At 38.3% G+C, this 19,377-nt stretch overlaps 1 protein-coding gene across 16 annotated transcripts in view; it reads left to right on the top strand.

The window, feature by feature from the left end:
- THOC2 (THO complex subunit 2) overlaps positions 1-19,377 on the top strand; it is a 114,615-nt gene that overhangs the window by 70,739 nt on the left and 24,499 nt on the right. For 11 of the 16 annotated variants that reach the window (XM_058713812.1, XM_058713811.1, XM_058713808.1 and 8 more), the window contains 9 exons: positions 6,131-6,227; positions 6,818-6,911; positions 7,329-7,409; positions 9,003-9,099; positions 11,279-11,396; positions 11,886-12,065; positions 13,088-13,252; positions 17,668-17,943; positions 18,999-19,140. In XM_058713812.1, coding sequence (XP_058569795.1) covers positions 6,131-6,227; positions 6,818-6,911; positions 7,329-7,409; positions 9,003-9,099; positions 11,279-11,396; positions 11,886-12,065; positions 13,088-13,252; positions 17,668-17,943; positions 18,999-19,140 — 1,250 coding nt within the window. The remainder of the gene's footprint in view (positions 1-6,130; positions 6,228-6,817; positions 6,912-7,328; positions 7,410-9,002; positions 9,100-11,278; positions 11,397-11,885; positions 12,066-13,087; positions 13,253-17,667; positions 17,944-18,998; positions 19,141-19,377) is intronic. The other 5 variants (XM_058713821.1, XM_058713820.1, XM_058713817.1 and 2 more) reach the window with 1 other exon arrangement.

The raw sequence follows: 19,377 nt of genomic DNA, 5'->3' as shown, positions 1-19,377 counted from the left end.
AATCTGAAGCAGGCTCCAGACTCTGAGCTGTCAGCACAGGGCCCGGTGTGGGGCTCGAATCCACGAACTATGAGATCATGACTGAGCCGAAGTCAAATGCTTAACTGACTGAGCCACCCAGGCGCCCCTAAGGATTGTTGTTTAAAAAAAAAGGTGCGGTGGCGTGGGGGGGGGGGGGGTGGGCAATTCATGAAGCCATTGCTACAGCTATATGAGCAGATGTGAAAAATTTGTACTTTTTGTGAAATATTTTTTGATCTCGTATTGAAAATGCAGCTGTTTTTATGGGTGCAGGATTACCATAAGGAAGAAATATGTATAGACTCTAATATTTGAGAAAATGCCAAGTCATTTTATGATATAGGAAAGTGAAGGATCTGAAGCTGGAGAATTTAATGCCAGCAAAGGATGGTTTGATAATTTTAGAGATGTTTGGCTTAAAAAAATGTCAAGATAACAGGAGAAGTGGTTTCTGCTGACCAAGAGGCAGAAAGTAGATGAGTTCCCAGACGCCTTTAAGAAAATCACTGAGGGACACCTGGGTGGCTCAGTTAGTTAAGCGTCTGACTCTTGACTTCGGCTCAGGTCATGATATCATTGTTCGTGAGTTTGAGCCCCGCATGGGGCTCTGTGCTGACAGTGTGGATCCTCCCTTTCCCTCTGCCCCTTCCCCATTTGCTCTCTAGTTCTCTCTCAAAAAATAAATAAAGTTAAACTCAAAAAAAAAAAAAAATCATGGAGAAGGGATATTTGCCTAAACAGGTTTTTTTTTTTAACTTTTTAATGTTTGTTTATCTTTGAGAGCGAGCGAGCATGAGCAAGGGAGAGGCAGAGATAGAGGGAGACACAGAATCCAAAGCAGGCTCCAGGCTCTGAACTGTCAGCAGTTCAGAGCCCAATGCGGGGCTTGAACTCACAAACCACGAGATCATGACCTGAGCTGAAGTTGGATGCTTAACTGACTGAACCACCCAGGCGACCCCTGAACAGATTTTTAATGCAGACAAAAGTTACCCTATTCTGGAAAATAAAGCCACAAAAGACCTTAAGGAAGAGGCGCAAGTACCAGGATTCAAGGCAGGAAGTGATAGGCTAACTCTACTGTTTTGTGCAAATGCAGTTAGGTTTATGATCTAGAGTGCCCTTATCTATAAAGCTGCTAGCACTTGAGCCTCGAAGGGAAAAGATAAACATCAAGTGCCAGTCTTTTGGTTGTACAACAAGAAGGCCTGGACAACAAGAACCTCTTTTTCTGGATTGAATCAATCCAATCTTTTCAGTTGATTGGTTGAATCAATCAATTGATTCAGATCAACTGGTTCAGTTGATTCAATTGATCAGGGCTTTGTCCCAGAAGTTGGGAAATACCTTGCAGTAAGACTGACTTTTAAAGTTCTTTTAATAGGGGTGCCTGGATGGCTCAGTTGGTTGGGCATCTGACTTCGGCTTGGGTCATGATCTCACAGTTCATGGTTTCAAGCCCTGCATCCGGCTCTCTGCTGTCAGCGCAGAGCCTGGAGCCTGCTTCAGATTCTGTGTCTCCCTCTCTCTCTGCCCCTCCCCTGTTAGTTCTCGTTCTCGTTCTCTCTCTCTCTCTCTCTCTCTCTCTCTCTCTCTCTCTCTCTCAAAAATAAATAATAATAAAAAAATTTAAAGGTCTTTTCATATTGGACAGTGCCCTTGGCCGCCCAGAACCCCATGAATTCAACACCAGAGGTGCCAAAATGGTCTACTTGCCCTCAAACACAGTGTCTCTAGTTCAGCCTCTAAATCAGAGGGTCATAAGGACCTTTAAGACTCATTACACACAGTACTTTATGGAAAGGATTGTGAACACTATGAAAGAGAACCCCAATAGAGAGAACATTATGAAATTCTGGAAGAATTAGTTACACCATTGAAGATGCCATGATTGTTGCAGAAAAGCTGTAAAAGCTATCAAGCCCAAAATAATGAATTCTGATGGGGGAGGGAGGGAACTGTGTCCAGATGTTGTATATGACTTCACAGGATTTGTGACAGAACCAGTCAAGGAAATCATGAAAGAGATTGTGGATATGGCAAAAAAGGTTGGGAGTAAATGGTTTCAAGATCTGGATTTTTCAGAAATTCAAGAGCTATTAGACTCCACATAGCAGATGACTTGATGGAGACGAGTGCTTCTGAATGAATGCAAGATGAAGAAAAAGATGTAGAAGAAGCAGTGACAGAAAACAGATTGACCTTAGACAGTCTGGCAGAAGGTTCTGATTATTCAGGACTGCTTCTGACTTCTCTTATGACATGGACCCTTCTATGATATGGGCACTGAACCTAAAGCAAATAGTGGGAGAAGAATGGGTATCACATTGAAACATTTTTAAAGTGGAAAAGCAAAAAAGTCAGGCAAATTACCATGTACTTCCATAAAGTAACACTGAGTGTGCCTGCCTCAGCTGCCTCCCTTCCACCTCCTCCGCCTCTTCCACCCTGCCATCCCTGAGACAGCAAGAACGGCAACCATTCCTCTTTCTCCTCCTCTTCGGCCTACTCAGTGTGAAGGCAGCGAGAATGAAGACTTCATGATGATCCACTTCCACTAATAAGCATCCTGTGATACAGTTAAGAAACTTACCTGTTGTGTTTGTGTGTGTCTCTGTATGAAAATCTAACCCTGTGGGAAGAACTATAAGAGATGTTTTTCTGTCCTCATCATGTAGGACATTGTGTGCGAGACTTGTATGGAAGTGGATAGGCTGTCCTTACGTAGGCATTCGGTGAATGATATTTAACAACATTAATAATGTGTTCGTTTTCTTACTGGTTTACAACTTTGCTTTCAAAGAATTGTTATTACTGTAGTATGCCTTTCTCTTGTAATTGGACAAACTGCCTATCAGCCTATCATCACAGGTAAGTGGTTTTCTAAATAAATGTAACAGTGTTTCCAATACTGTATTATGAATATGAGTGTAATGCTATATGCCATTAAAATTTTATAACGATTCATTCATTAGTCTATAGGCTAGGCTACCACGAAGCAATTGTATCGATTATACTAGGCTGTCCTAAAACCAATCATATTGCTGCTGTTTCATTATCAGTGTATGAATCATTATACCTGTGAATGAATATGAATTTCTTTTCCACATTATCTTTTCATTTTTGATGTCTAGTGTTAGTACCTACATCTACAGTGTTTTATATCATATAAGATAATACTGATGTAGGTACTGACAGACTGTTCACCTTGTAAATAGATGATGTAAACTTAACAGTATTGATAAATACGATACAGTACTGTAATTGTTTCCCTTATGATTTTCTTAATAGCGTTTTCTTTAGTTTATTGTAAGAATACAGTGTGTAATACATACAGAGAATATGTGTTAATCGGCTCTTTATGTTATATTGGTAAGGCTTCTGGTCAACAGTAGGCTGTTATTCATAGTTAAGGTTTGGGGGAGTTAAAAATTATACACAGATTTTCAACTGTTGGGGGTTATTGCCCCTAATCTCCATGTTGTTCAAGGGTCAACTGTATGTTAGATCTTACCAAATCTCTTGAATCTGTCTCTTCCACTCTGTACTGCCACTATAACTCATTTCTTTTATCTGGAGTATTATGGTGCCTTGTATTTATTGTTTCTTCAAGATCCCTTGGTGACTAACCATTGCCTGCAGATTACGATGTGTCAACCTTTATGGTGTGGTGATGTGAGACATCTTTTGTGATCTGTCCCTCCCCATTTCCAACCTCTTTCCCTGCCAATTCTACCTCCAACCGTACTGAGTCCAGTTAAGTTTCCCTCAGTGTGCTGTGGTCCTCTTTATCTTGGCGTATGTTTTTCGTTTCTTTTGTTGGTACAGGTTTTCCCTTACCTCTTTTTCCTCCCTAACTGGTGACCTCATCCTTGGAGGGTGGGCTCCAGTGTTAACCATCTCATGAAGGCTTCTGTAGCACATACTGCCAAGCACAATCGACTATTCTTTATTTGCACCACCACTGTCCCATATGCATGTGATGCTATCATACCACTGAGATACATTGCTAGGATTATTTGTCTTTTATATAATTATCTAATCTTCTGAATAGTTTATACATGCACATTGTTTAAATTTCAATAAATACAAAAAGGTAGATAGTAAGAAGTCTCACACCCTACCCCCCATCCACTCAGTCCTCCTAAAAGGAAAAAAGGAGCCACTGTTTACTTTCTTATTTATTCTTCCAGATATTTTTATGTGTATACAGGTGAATACAAAGATACTGTTCTCCCTTTTTGTACTATTGATAGCATATAATTAGTACTGTTCTGTAATTTGCTGTACTTGTTAGAGAATGTAAAATGTAAAAAATAGGTTGACTCTGTCTCCCCAACTGGACTAAGCTTGAGAGCAGGAGCTATTATTCATCCTTGTATTCCTAGTGCTTAGCTCTTTGCCTGTCATAGAAGACATTAATAAGAATGAATTGATTAATAAAAATATTTACCACAGAAGGATATGTGTAGAATTTTTAATGTACTTGGGTTTTTGTTGTATTTGTTAGTTGTAACTATTTCACCAGGCTTGAACAATATGATTTTGGTATTGATTGAAGTTTGTATGTTGGGAAGGGAACATATTAATTTATTACTTGCAGAATTTCACAAATTTTGATTACTGTTTAAAAAATGAATTTTCTGTAAGGCATTCAGTAATTCATTCCACAAATGCTCACCGATTGTGTTCCATATGCCACACGCCGTGCGTGGTAGCTTGAAGGGGAGACAAAATCAAGAATCTATTCCTTTTATTATTTTTATTTTTATTTTTATTTTTTTTCTCTCCAGGGTGGAGGCAGAAGGGAATGGGATAAAAAGTATAGAGAAGAAGGGTTTGCTTTGGCAGTAGGATGACCACTTGAAATAGTAGGCTCAGAAGTAAGGACAGGTGGTAGTAAGTTTGAAGGTGGAGCAGAGTATAGCCAAAGTTTAAAACTTGATAGATCTCTCTTCTGTGGGGGAAAAGGGAAACTGGGCCATGGAGAATGGGAAAGGGAAGCAGTTGATGATGAAATAATTTTGATTGATGGGTCAGTTTTGTCATAAGAAACTTCTTAAGTTTGTTACTTCCAGAATTGTTCATTCTTTGAACTATCAACTGAATTCATTATTTGCTTCTTCATATTGTATTTTCATTCTAGAAAGCTTTGAGTTGTCAGCTTTTTAAGTTCCTAGATTTGTTTTTAAAGTTTATTTATTTATTTTGAGAGAGAGGAGAGAGAGCACAAACAGGGGAGGGGCAGAGAGAGAGAGAGAGAGGGAGGGAGGGAGGGAGGGAAGGAGGGAGGAGAGAGAGAATCCAAAGCAGTCTTCACACTCAGCACACGGCCCAACATGGGGCTCGATCCCAGGACCGTGAGATCATGACCTGAGCCGAAATCAAGAGTCGGCTGCTTAACCACTGAGCCACCAGGTGCCCCTTTAAGTTTGTAGATGTATTATGTAATGTTAGAAGAATTTAAGATGCTGTGTAATAATTTTGAACTGTAAGCATTTCATAGATGTAAGTTTTCCAGAATGTTAGTAAAAGAATACTGAGCAGAGGAAGAATTAAAGAGGAAGAAAAGGAGTAGAATTGATCTTTCAGAAATGGTTTCCTTTCAAAAATTATTTACATGAAAACCAGAGAACTTCCTATATCAAGGAATGCGGCATTAGCTATTACTCTATTAGGGTAACTGAGACAGATGGTATGAGGTATTCATTGCATTACACTAAATTTTGTATTTTAATCCCTAAGCTGATAAATGAGCCCATCTAAATCTAAAATAATTCTGATTTGCTACAAGAGTTTTATGTGCTCGTAGAGTACATTAGGAGTTTTTGCTTATTAGACTTACTGTAAAATGGAAATGTGTATATTACAAATGTTAAGCATCAATATAAAATCTTAATGTCCTTTGGTAGAATGCCTAATCAAAATAGCCTAAGGCCTACAGTAAAGTATATGAAGAATTTGGTTGTTTACGTAGATCCATTTTAGATACTTGGGAAATACCTGTTTTTTCTTTTGTTTTTGTTTTTATGATAAAACAAAGCTGTCAACATTGTGAGGGAAATGACTTAATTAAGATGATCCGTGCCACCTTTTTCTCCTCTTGTAGGCGTCTAACCAAGGAAAATGTGAAGCCTTCTGGAAGACAAATTGGGAAATTGAGCCACAGCAATCCAACCATTTTGTTTGATTATGTATGTTTTGAGGTTAATATTGTTTTAAGGGATATTTCTTTTTGTTATCTTTAAATCAGGACAAGTGGAAATGGAATGATGAGGTTTTAAAAATGGTAGTTTTAGGGGAAAAAAAATCTTTAGTAAACGAGACATCATATAATCTAAAACCAAAACAGCATAGAATATATTTAACACATTGATCTAATTTTTTGGTAATATATAACAATGCTACTGTTATAAATAATCTAATACTGTCTTATTTACCATATGTTGATTTAGAGAAATATTAATAAAGAGATGCATTATATATGATTTTAGTTGTTAGAAACATTTGAATAGCATTTCATTCAAGCATAGCACTTTCATATTTAGAAAGAGATTTCTAAAAGACATTTGGCATTTATCATTCCGAAATTCAAGTTATTCCTGGAATTGTTTCCTAATTGGAAAATGTAGCTTATGAAAATATTTTCTAAAGAAACGGAATAGATCTTATGTAAATACAAAATAGAAGCTACTTTATTTTTAAGCATGGTTTCTTAACAAATATAGCCATAATTTAGCACAGAACGCCTCTTTTGATGAGTTAGTGCCATCTATTCTTTGCTCTTATCTTCCAGATCTTATCACAAATACAGAAGTATGATAACTTAATAACACCTGTAGTAGATTCACTGAAATACCTGACTTCATTGAATTATGATGTTTTGGCCTGTATCCTTTCAAGTGAACTAACACATAGATTTCACATTTCATAGACCTTAATGGTGAACATTTTAGTTTCATTATTTTTTTTCATTGTAAGTTCCATTAGTAGGCATATGAGGTTGATTCAGGTGGCTGATCTGAAGGTTGGCCAGCCAGGAGTTTGTGTATACGTGTCGATGTTGTATATAGGGAGAGAACAATGTTATGTTTACTAAACATCGTGATACAGGTGAAATCTGTCTTGCTTGCTGAAAGATGGAAAAGTGGCTAAAGAAGAAAAGTTGGTACTACATGGAGTGTAATTTTCAATGATTTATAATAACTTGAAGCTAACAATTGTTTTCCAAGGTGTGGTATTTTGTTGTTTTAAGGGGCTTTATTAGAGATTGTAGTGACCTAAAATGTTTCCTTAATGTATGAAAGATTGTATCATCGAAGCTTTAGCTAATCCGGAAAAGGAGAGAATGAAACATGACGACACAACCATCTCAAGCTGGCTTCAGAGTAAGTATTTTTATTTTTCCAAGGATGAAATTTCCATCTGTTGCAATTGCCATGTTATATATTCTATTACCCATGCTAAGAGCCTGTTTGTCAAGAGGTGCTGAGAATACTTAGCCACTTGGCTTGTTCTCAAGCTGGACGTCCAAGTCTTTGGCTGCGTAAGGAAGTTCATATAGTACTTATTCATTTTCCAACTCAAGAGTCCAGTATTGGCTATGATCGAATTTGTGCAAGCATTCCTGGGGAGATGAAAATTCCCTTCTATTATTTCAGTGGAATTAATCTTAAAGGAACTATTGTCTTTTCTCTCTATCCTGACGTTTCAGTCATCTTAAAAGAACAAAAACTTGTTTGTTAACAAAAAACACTACTTTTTTTTTTAATTTCTTATGCTTTTGATTTCTAGCAGTGAGTTCCCTTTTCTTTCAACCTATCACGTTTGATAGCTGAATCTTGTAGTAGCTCCCCATTGCCCTTTAAAGTCTGAAATCTGGATTAAGTCATGTAAGTAAGTTCTTTTGGAATCAAGTCCTTACTCAGTGTATTAGCCTCATCTTTTGCCCCTCCCCAATGTTCTAGGTTCCATTAATACTGAACTGGTACTTTCCATGGCCTTTTTTGCACGTGTTAATTGCCTCTACTTGGAATACCCTTCCATGCTGCAGCCTCATTTCCTCCACCACGTCTTCTACTTATTCATTAGATTTCAGCTTAGAGGTCACTTTTCTTCAGAAGGCTTTCCCTATTAATGTTCCTACCCAAAGGTCAGAATTAGGTGCTCTGTTTCTGTATTCCCATGGAACCTTTTACTCATCATAGTTATGACAGTTCACTTTTCTGTATCCCTCATTAGACTGTAAGCTCCTTGAGGGCAGGACTTGTGTTTTGTCCATTATCCTTTAGATGCTCAGCAAATAATTGTTGAAAAGGCTACAGATCACTTGATTTTTACCGGGATCTCCTCTTCTTGTCTTGACTGGGGTTTTTCTCCTTACTCATGATGTGATAAGGACTATTGGTAAAAATTGGTCGTTTGTTTGCTTCTTGGTCTGGCAATGCTTTACCTGTTTGCTTGCCTCTCCACAACTAGTAGCATGTTTCTAGATAAAAAGAGGTTTTTTGTGTGTGACTCAAACATTTGAGAGGCAGGTGTTTTGTTGATCATTCAAATTTACTGAGTGATCTGCAAGATTTTGTTGTGGCCTGATTAATTGTTGTGGCCCAACAGGCTCTGGAATCAGGTCGTATAGGTTTGAATCATTGTGCTACCTCATACCAACTATGTGACATGTTCCTTATTGATAGGTTGATAACAACCTGAGATGATTATTGCAAAAATTAAATGAGATAATTAACATTAAAGTACTTAGTACAGTGCTTTGCATATGTATGCTCAAGAAATATTAGCTGTTATTAATTCTAAAACTCCATTCAATGGCATCAGCAATACAAGTATTCCTAGCTCATTTTGTTTTAGAGATTGAGTTAGTTGAGAAATGGCACTTAATATTGTGTTTTTTTTTTTTTGTTTTTGTTTTTGTTTTTTGTTTTATGAACTGTTTTTTAAAAGCCCTATTTTTTTATTTCATATAGGTCTGGCTAGTTTCTGTGGTGCAGTTTTTCGTAAATATCCAATTGATCTTGCTGGTCTTCTTCAATATGTGGCTAATCAGCTAAAGGCAGGCAAAAGGTATTCATAGCAAATTATATGTAAATGAAATTCAGTAATTAGAGTACTTCTGGTGGTATTGGGATATTGAGATTGCTATTGTCCTGAAAAACTGTTGGTTGTAGGCTTAAGTAGAATAGTTGCTCACTTATATATATGGAATTCTTTAATTAAAAGAAATTGTAATTTCATACATAAATACTTTTTTACACAAATGTAATATTTGGCCATATATATAATTCATTAAAAAGACAATTCATTTTGACTACCTATTAGGCTCTTGAATAAGTGGTTAGTTAATATGGTATATTGTAAATCTTCTTATGACAAGACATATTACATTATTGATTATGCTGCTGGACAGTAATTGAACTTTACATTAAGCATATGGTAGGAACATGTTTATTTTGAGGGTGTATATAGTATTTTTGAAACAATTTTTTAAAAAAATATGGACTTCAGAGATTACGTACAGCTTGCATACCTTTTGGATAACGTTCTCTTTTCTTTATAAATACTGAATTTTATTGTTTTATTCTGGACCCATATCACTGCTTAGAGTTGGAATTAGTGTGTATCTTAAACTTCCTCAGCAGTAGACGGACTAGACTCGAAGAACTGGAAATTGTTCCTGAAAACTTTCTGGTAGAAAGCAAACAAAAGTTTTAAAGCTATCTGCTGTTCCACACAAGTATTACCTAAGTAATTCTTGACAGATTCTTATTTTGGATTAGAGAACACTGAAAAAAATAATTAGATTTTAGGATTTTATCAGCACATCACACTCTGTGCATCTGTCCACCATTCCTATACATTTTACTCTTCTGTGTCTATGGGCCAGGAGAATGTAATGTTATTTTTAAGTCTATAGCTCAGTTTTCTGTACTGTGAATATAGTTTTTAATTAAAAGATAGTTTAAAGAAAAATTAAAATATTTCGTTGGTACTTGTTGCATACTAATTTGCCCGGAGGGCTCTCTTGTTTTCAAAACCTATGTTTAGGGAAGGCAAGACAAGTTGAGAGAGTAAGCACTCAATAAGAATCTTCAAACACTGCCTTTTATCTATTTTTAACTTGTGTCTTGCGTATGTCTAGCTTTACGTTTGGGAACACGTCTGTATTTGTTTTGTAGGAAAGAAGGTTTCCACTTAATCTTCATTACTTAACTAATTAAAGAGGATCTTGAAAGTCATATGTTGTTATTTCCATTGATAGTCCTAAGCTTTGAGAATTAAAATGAGTAACTGTTGGCACAATAACAAATGTTTTTAAGGCTGTCATCTTAGGCTCATACACTGCAACTTGGAACTTCGTTCCCTTCCTTTTTTTTCTTTCTCCTATCCCTCACTCCCTCCATTCCTTCCAAGTGTGTGTGATTGTTTAGAGAGATGGCTCTATACCGTCAAATATATATATTGGCCACCTTGTACTGGAGGATAAAAAAATGCTGTGAAGAAGTGAAGGGGATTAAGAGTACACTTACCATGATGAGCACTGAGTAATGTATAGCATTGTTGAATCACTGTATGAGTAAAACTGACATAAACTGTATGTTAATTATACTTGAGTTAAAAAATAAATAAAAAACATTTAAAAATGCTATGAAGGGCTTTTGGGCCAAGTGATAAAAAATAAAAGATGAACTATAGATTAAAGTATTGAATCAGTGTTAGATTTACTAAAGTTGATAACTATGCTGTGGTTATGTAAGAGAATAATTATATTCTTGGAAATACATTCTTAGGAATTTTAGGGGTAAAATGTGCCCTTAAAAGTGATGTTACTTACTAAGTAAGTTACTCTCAAATGGTTTGAAAAAATTGTGTGTGTGCGTGTGTGCGCGTGTGTGTAGAGGGAGAGAAAACACAAACGATAAAGAGAACAGGAGTCCAAATGTTAATAGGTGAAGTCAGGGTAAAGGGTATATGGCAGTGCTTTGTGCTATTTTTTATCTTTACGTACTGTCTGTATGTTTGAAATTATTCCCAGGAAAATGTTAAAGCAAACATATTACATGTCTCAAATATTGTTCAGTATAGTTCCAGGAATGCAGTTTTTCCTTAAAAACCACATTAGCCCCTTTCCGCTCCATATTTACATACAAGCAATTTAGGGATTCTCAGCATGTTAATTATAATATATTGTAACTTTTATGTTTGAAGTTTCAACTCTAGACTGTTTCTTATTTTTTCCAAATAGTTTTGACCTGCTTATATTGAAAGAAGTGGTACAAAAAATGGCAGGAATAGAAATAACAGAGGAAATGACGATGGAGCAACTAGAGGCCATGACTGGTGGAGAGCAACTAAAAGCTGAGGTGAGAGTTGCTAGTTTTTTTATGGACTTTTTAAGTTCAAAATAGATGCATGCTCATACTAAAGAATCCAAACAACGCGTAAGTACATGAAGCCAAATGTCAAAGCCATGCACAACCCTCCTCTCGTGACTGTCCTCATCTCCCTTTTGAAAACTGTGATCTACTAGTTATTTAAGCCCTTTCAAACAGCTGAAACAAAGTATAAAAGACAGCAGTGCGTCTGTAAGGGAAGTAAATACCAAGTGTTCTGTGGTCCTTGATATCCTAACTGGTGTTAATCTGAACATCATCACTCTGTTGTTGAATCTTTAAACTGGCGACTGTAATCAGCAATTGTGTCACTAAAATAAATTTGTGAAGAGAGGAAAGGAACGTAGAATAAGTTTTTAATCTTCAGGATTGTAACTGATCCTCTTCTGTGTCTTTTTTAAATCAGATAGCATGTGTTACATACTATGCGCTGGTAAATTTATGTCTTCTCTTGTGCAGGGTGGTTATTTTGGCCAGATCAGAAACACTAAAAAATCCTCCCAGAGATTAAAAGATGCACTATTGGACCATGATCTTGCTCTTCCTCTCTGTTTGCTTATGGCTCAGCAGAGGAATGGGGTAATCTTCCAGGAAGGTGGAGAGAAACATTTGAAACTTGTGGGAAAACTCTATGATCAGGCAAGTTAAAGTGGCTTTTGTGCTTGTGTGGATTTCTTTTTCATCCTGATAGTGGAAAATATGGAATGTGGTATAATTTTCATTTATTTATTTATTTTTTGTTTTTAAATGTTTATTTTGAGAGAGAGCACGCGCAGGGGACAGACAAAGAGAGAGGGAGAGAGAACCCTAAGCAGGCTCTGCGCTGTCAGCACAGAGCCCAACGCAGGGCTCAGTCTCAGGAACTGTGAGATCATGACCTGAGCCAAAATCAAGAGTCAGATGCATAACTGACTGAGCCACCCAGACGCCCCAGAATGCGATATAATTTTTAAAATGTCATTTGCACATCATATGAGTGTGAAACAGCTCTAATGTAAAATAGGCATTCTTGAACTAGGGCGTATTTCTGTGCAAATTATGGTATTTAAGAGAAGGCTCTAGGAAATGTAATCATATGTATAAGATTTTCAATTTAAGTAGTTAACTTCAAGTTATTTGCTCTCATATCTTTTCCCGATCTCTGGAAATCTGGAAATTCAGTCAGAACAAAGTAGATGTGATGTTTATAAAATATTTCTGTAAATATTAGGCACCAAAACCTGTGATTAGCCTACAAGATGTGTTTACCACCAACTGTATTACAAGGGAAAAAAAGAGATCACATATATTTTATAAATGAAGTTTTCCTTTTTTAAGGGCAGGGAAATTCTGTATACGTAAAACCGTTGTTTTATGTGATGTAGGGGAAGTATATTCTACTAAAAGTGATGAAATAATAGCTTGGAACTTGAGACCTGGTTGAACATTAAAGCCTTAGATTGATGAACTTTTCAGGGCCTTGGTATCTTTTGTGATAATATGATTACATGATGATGTTTATAGATTGTCTTTAAAGTTCTTCTAAGTTGTAAAATTTGAATTCTTTATTGTTAATCAAAATATTGTTAAAATGACATATCGTAATCATTTTGGAAAATGTTTATGTCGGTTGTGTAAAGTGGTAGCACATTTGTGTTTTTTGTCTTATTTTTTAAATTTAGTGTCATGATACCCTGGTGCAGTTTGGTGGGTTTTTAGCATCTAATCTAAGCACAGAAGATTATATAAAGCGAGTGCCTTCAATTGATGTGCTCTGTAACGAATTTCATACACCCCATGATGCAGCATTTTTCCTGTCTAGGCCAATGTATGCACACCACATTTCGGTAAGTGTAAGTGTCTTTGCTGCCATTCAAGAATGATTCCAAAGTAGTTCTTAACTATAAATGTGTTTTAGTTTGAAATAGATATAGATTACATGTCTCTTGGAGACATTTTTTTAAGTTTATTTCTTTTGAGAGAGACAGAGACTGAGTACAGAGGGGGGAGGGGCAGAGAGAGAGGTGAGAGAAAATCCCAAACAGGCTCCACACTGTCAGCACAGAGCCCAGTGCTGGGCTCGATCCTATAAACCATGAGATTATGACCTGAGCCAAATCCAAGAGTCAGATGCTCAACCCAACTGAGCCACTCAGGTGCCCCTTGGAGAGTTATTCTTTTGTTAACGTTCATCTCTGAGAGGTGTATGATGAAAATGCTCCCTCTAAATGTAAGTCTCACTGGTGCCATAATTTTACTGTTACTGTACCCCCAGTTGTCCAGGTTGATGTCATATGGGCCCTTTAGAGCTAACAATAGTGCTCAAACATTAGTGTAGATGAGCGTCACCAATGAAGCATCCTAGAAACTCGTCCTGTGTCCCCAGATTCTAATTTAGTGACTTGCATAGTACCTGGGAATTTGTTTTGTTTTTGTTTTTTAATAAGCACTGGTTGATTCTGATGCAGGAAAATATGGTAATGTCATTCTGCGGAATACTCCCATGGAATACAGAGGGTACTATTTCTTCAGTTGACAATATCCCTGTCAGATGGTTGACTTGCTGTTCGTACTGCCTTGAGAGAAATAAAGAGACTGACAGAAAGACTTAACCACCCCAAACACTCTAAAAACTCTTGTAGTTTGTGCTGTGTAACTTCTCAGAAAGGGACATTCATGGTTCTTGTTTTCTTTCTCTCCCCTCTAAATGAGACGACTAAAAAGAAAAAACGACAAAAGCAAACCAGAGCCTTCCCAAGCAGAGTATCCCACTAGCGACTGTAAGGATGTTGGGGGAAGAGGACACTGCCCTCCCTCCTTTTCTCTCTCTGCCACCTGGACTCTTGCCTGCAAAGCAGTGACCTGGAAGGGGAATGGGCTTTTCCTTTCCCTTCGGACCATGGTCAGCCCTCTGTTTGGAAACCGTGGTACTTCTCCACTCTGACTGGAGCCCCAGTGTAGTCTTCATCTTTGCGTAGGCTTGAATTCTGGCCCTTCTGTTTATTTGTTGTTGTCTGTACTGGGTAAGGCTTTTCACTCCAGATTTTGGGGAAGATCTCTGTCCTTTCTTTTAAACTAGGATCCTTCTTTGTTCCCAGTAGAAACACAGAATTGTGTAGTATAGGTGTGGAGAAAAGATGCTGAGAAATTTGGGGTCTAATTGATCATTTAATCAACCATCAGCTGTTAGTGTTTACATATCAACTGGTGCGGTGTCACACTTCCCTCTAACAACTGTTAATTGATTTAATTATCACTTTCAGCATTATGCAACAATACTGTTGCCATTTCTGCTATCTTCTCTGAAGGGAAAGGGGGACAAGGGGTAGGATTAGGCCTCTTTTTTCCCTTTAGAATCTCTCAATCCAGGAAATTGTATGCTCTTTTTGCATAGTTATGTCTTGTGTTGTTGCCCCATCCTGCAGTAGGTCAGTCTCAGCTATGCACCAGGGGACCTGATTTCTTGAAGGACTGAGGTGGGAGAATTGCTTCATCTCAGGAATTCTGACCTGCCCTGTGCTATACTGAGAAGTGAACACACTAATCAGCGATATTGAACCCTAGCAAACAGGAACACCTGCTTGCCTGAGGTTGGCTGAACTTTTCCAGGTCAGAAAATGGAGCAGGTCATTCCTACCAATAGCTACCTCTTCTGTAGCCTGTGTAAAATATTATGTCTTTGTCATTTAAGAGATACAAATTCTAAACTGAGAAATGTCATTTCCCCGTCAGGGTTGCAGAAGAAAACAAAGGGCCATATAGAGGTGACAGTACAGCCAAGTCAGGGATAAGTCTGTTACTGACAGACCACATTGGAAAGGGAGTTCTTTGGAAACTTTGGTTGCGCTAGATGGACATCCAGATTTCCGTAGAGGAGCCTTGCGTTTGCTTCTTGGGTGAGGACCTCCCTTGAAGAAACTTCGAGGAGAGGGTGTGAACGTTGGGGGACTGCTGGGTCCCTTCCGTAAATGGACTACCATCGGGCCCTCATGGGAGTGATTTAGCCGACCAAACACTGTTCAGGTTACTGGGCCAACAGGAGCTTTTTCAACAGTCGTTAGAAGTATAGCAATAACTGTGGATATCAGTTCTAGTCATGGATTTAGTGCCCCAAGTGACTTGAGATGTAGAGCTGTTATGCCTCTTTATTTGACTGAAGGTGTAAGCTTGAAGAGGGAGTTATACTGACTTCAGATGAGGAAATCTTCATCCTAGTTAAATATGAAGTACAGCTGTCTTTTCTCATCAAGCCTTTTTTTTTTTTTTTTTCCTTTTTAACTAGATAGGGACTAGGTGGGTGCCTAGCAATAGTAGTGATATTCAGAACGAGACGACTGGGGAGACGGGGGCTGTCATACCACATCATTGCCCCCTCATGCCTATAACTTAATTTTCAGTTTTAATTGTTGAGACCCACCTTGCAACACAGTTATGAAAGAAAGGCTTTCCCCCAGTTCATGTTCTAGATCTTGCCCAAATCAGGTAGCCAAGCTATCTTGTACAGATAGTTTTAGCGCTGATTATCCTACGTTTTGTTAGAACCTCAGCAGATGTCATTCCGCCTCACATAGGTTCATATTAGTCACCATCAACAGGACCTGGCCTCAGAGGTGAAAGACCCTTCCTTATCCTGGCTATTCTCTCGGGTCTATGATGTAATTGGGGCTTCTCTCTCAAAAGTAATGTTCTTTGTAATTTTGTCACCTGTGTAGTTCTCTAAAATGGGGTAACAGGAGGTAAATCTTCCACCTATAGAATAATTGTAAGATTCTCTGATTGTAATTCTCATAATTGTAAGATGCTGCTTAAGTTACCCTCTGGAACCAAGTACTTGGTATGTCTTCCGTCCGGTTAGCCTGGGGTAGAGAGGCACTCCGGAGGGAAGACAGTGGGACTGTAAGGAGCCGAGCCTCTTACCATCCACAGTCCAGCCCTGGAAGTGGAGCCTTTGATGTCTGACCTTCTGGTTCTGGGTTCCATGTTCAGCACAAACTGTGATGATTTAAATGCTTCTTTATTTAACATAAAGAAGAAGTGAGTTTTAGATCTCCTGTTAGGTTCATCTTCAGGGATGATGCCTCATCCCAACAAAATTTTCATCCTAAAGAGACGGAAGGATAGGAGACAGTAGCAACAACACTTTGTATTCTTCTTCTTATTTTTTTGACCTTTGGTATTATACCCTATGAACTGATATGTAGTTCCTCCCATTGTACTAACAGCTTCTTTTCCTCCTACCATTAAGAGTATGGCCTTCCTCTGACCCTCCTCCAAAATTAGGATAAACCAGTCAGGCCTAAAAAAAGCTGCAGAGCCAGTTCCCACATGCTTTAAACTCTAATCTACCATATCCCTTCATAGAAAGTCTTATTTAGCTTACCAGCAGGGCGACCAGCTCGTCCTGGTTTGCTTGGGACTGCCAGTTTTGGCACGGTACTCTTGCATCCTGGGAATCCCCTCGTTCACTGCCAAACCTGAACACTTAGGCACCCTACTTGGCAGTCTTATAGTAACTTTCTCATACCCTTTCTTTTTTTTTTTTTTTTTTTTTTTAAATTTTTTTTTAACGTTTATTTATTTTTGAGACAGAGAGAGACAGAGCGTGAACAGGGGAGGGGCAGAGAGAGAGGGAGACACAGAATCTGAAACAGGCTCCTGGCTCTGAGCTGTCAGCCCAGAGCCCGACGCGGGGCTCGAACTCACAGACCGTGAGATCATGACCTGAGCCGAAGTTGGACGCTTAACCGACCGAGCCACCCAGGCGCCCCTCTCATACCCTTTCTTAATGTTGATCGAGATTCTTAATTGACAAATTGTAACGGCCAGTAGGGGCTATGTGTAGTGATAAAACATTCTGTGCTGGTTAGCTATTACTAGTTCCATTCTGCCTCTTTACTGGTGTTAAGACCATTTACTGGGTTCCCTTGAAGATCTTAAAAGCAGGAATGGAAAACCTACATGTTCAGTCTTTGATATAGTAGTAAGAGAGAGTAGGGTGGGTGATCATGGATGGTGGAGTGGGCACACATACGCTATTTTACTTAACAGGTCAGGTTTAATAAGAATCTGCTGAAAAGCTCCTAGTGAGCACACAAGATTGGAACAGCTTCCAGGGATGATTTATCTTAAAATAAATGTTGGTAAGAAATCAGAATGTTTGGACTGGTCATCTTCTGATTCTTGAGAAGGGAGCATAGGTTCTTATACTTTGAAAGTCAATGCTATAAATTGTGTTGTGTTTGTTTTTACATTTTATCTCCAGTCGAAGTATGATGAACTTAAAAAATCAGAAAAAGGAAGTAAACAGCAACATAAAGTTCACAAGTACATTACATCGTGTGAAATGGTGATGGCTCCTGTCCATGAAGCAGTGGTCTCCTTACATGTTTCCAAAGTCTGGGATGACATCAGCCCTCAATTCTATGCCACATTCTGGTCATTGACAATGTATGACCTTGCAGTTCCACACACCAGCTATGAACGGGAAGTCAATAAACTTAAAGTCCAGATGAAAGCAATTGATGACAATCAGGAAATGGTAGGTTTTTGTTCTAGTAGCCCAGGTACAATAATTTCATGGTATTAATTCAACATTACCCATACTTTGTATTAACTCAAGTTCCTTAAAGCTATGATCTTACTGCTATATAATATTTTCTAAGTGAGTTAGTGGTGACCTCTCAGTGGGAGGGGGCAGGGGCTTGGTGAATACATGGAGGTTATGATCATACAAAAGGTATTATGAGTTTGCCTTTTTTTTTTTTTTTTTTTTTTTTTTTTTTTTTTTTACCGAAGACTATGTTAGCAACTTAAAATGATCTGTGTGACTCCAATTACAAGAGCAGTAGGAGTTCCCAAAAGGAGAACTCTTTTAGCAGAAGGCTTTGTGAAAGAGGTGAGTCTTAAGCTGGGTAGGCTTTGAAGATGGATTAGGTTTGGAAATAGGGAGGCAGATTGGCCACTTGAGAGCTCCAGCAAAGGTGCGAAGTAATTTAAGGTTTAAAGAGACCACTTTTATTCTAGTGAACGGGCTTAGTGATCAATTCGAATGGTTAGGATGGGGCCAGATTATGTAGAGCAGTGGAAGTTAGGAAAGAAGACTAATAAAAAGGAGGGCTGTATTAGATTCCTCAGCAGGGAAGTGATAATGGTAAAAATGGTACTTTGGAAAAAGCACTCTTGACAGTGGTATGAAGGATGCGTTTGTTAGGGCGAAGGGGCTGGTGTTAGGCTGGAGACCAGGTAGGTGGCACTTTGGGCAATTCATTGTGAAGTACTGAGGGATTGGGAATGCATGAGACTTTATAAGCATTTGGGATGCTGGAGTGAAGAAGGAAGAGTCAAAGATGACTCCCTGCCACAGACTAGAAGTACCAGTGCTGGAAAGGTAGCCTGTTTTGATGGGAAGACGACAGTTTGGATTTGGTGAATGGTGGTGAATGGTGGTGAAAGCACACTCAGGTGGACTCCTCGATACCCCTGTGAAGTAATGAAGATGAAGTGTCAGCATTTATCTCTTTTTGAATTTTTTAATTCAAAGAGAGGGAGGTAATGTTCCTGTAGTTAGAAAAGTATCTAACTTCTACATTGTAGCCTCCAAATAAAAAGAAAAAGGAGAAGGAGCGTTGTACTGCCCTTCAGGACAAGCTTCTTGAAGAAGAAAAGAAACAGATGGAACATGTACAGCGAGTTCTACAGAGACTGAAACTGGAGAAGGACAACTGGCTTTTAGCAAGTGAGTGGTTGGACTTGTTAAATTCCTGCTCCTGCTAAACTACAAAAGCAAACCTCTATGACTTCAGAGGTGTTGAAGTGTGTTATGTTTGTATTTCAACTCAGTGTTCACTATCCCGTTCTTGGGTGATTCATTAATGCAGAGTCGACCTCACATGTTCGCTGAAGGAACTGATTTAGTTTGCTGGTGAAAGTAATTATAAACTACAATATTGGCAGCTTATCCTTCAACCTTTCT

This window comes from Neofelis nebulosa, chromosome X, assembly GCF_028018385.1.
Source record: "Neofelis nebulosa isolate mNeoNeb1 chromosome X, mNeoNeb1.pri, whole genome shotgun sequence".
NCBI classification, from domain to species: Eukaryota; Metazoa; Chordata; class Mammalia; order Carnivora; family Felidae; genus Neofelis; species Neofelis nebulosa.
Note: the sequence above shows the minus strand (reverse complement) of the source record. Positions and strands in the feature narration are given on the sequence as shown.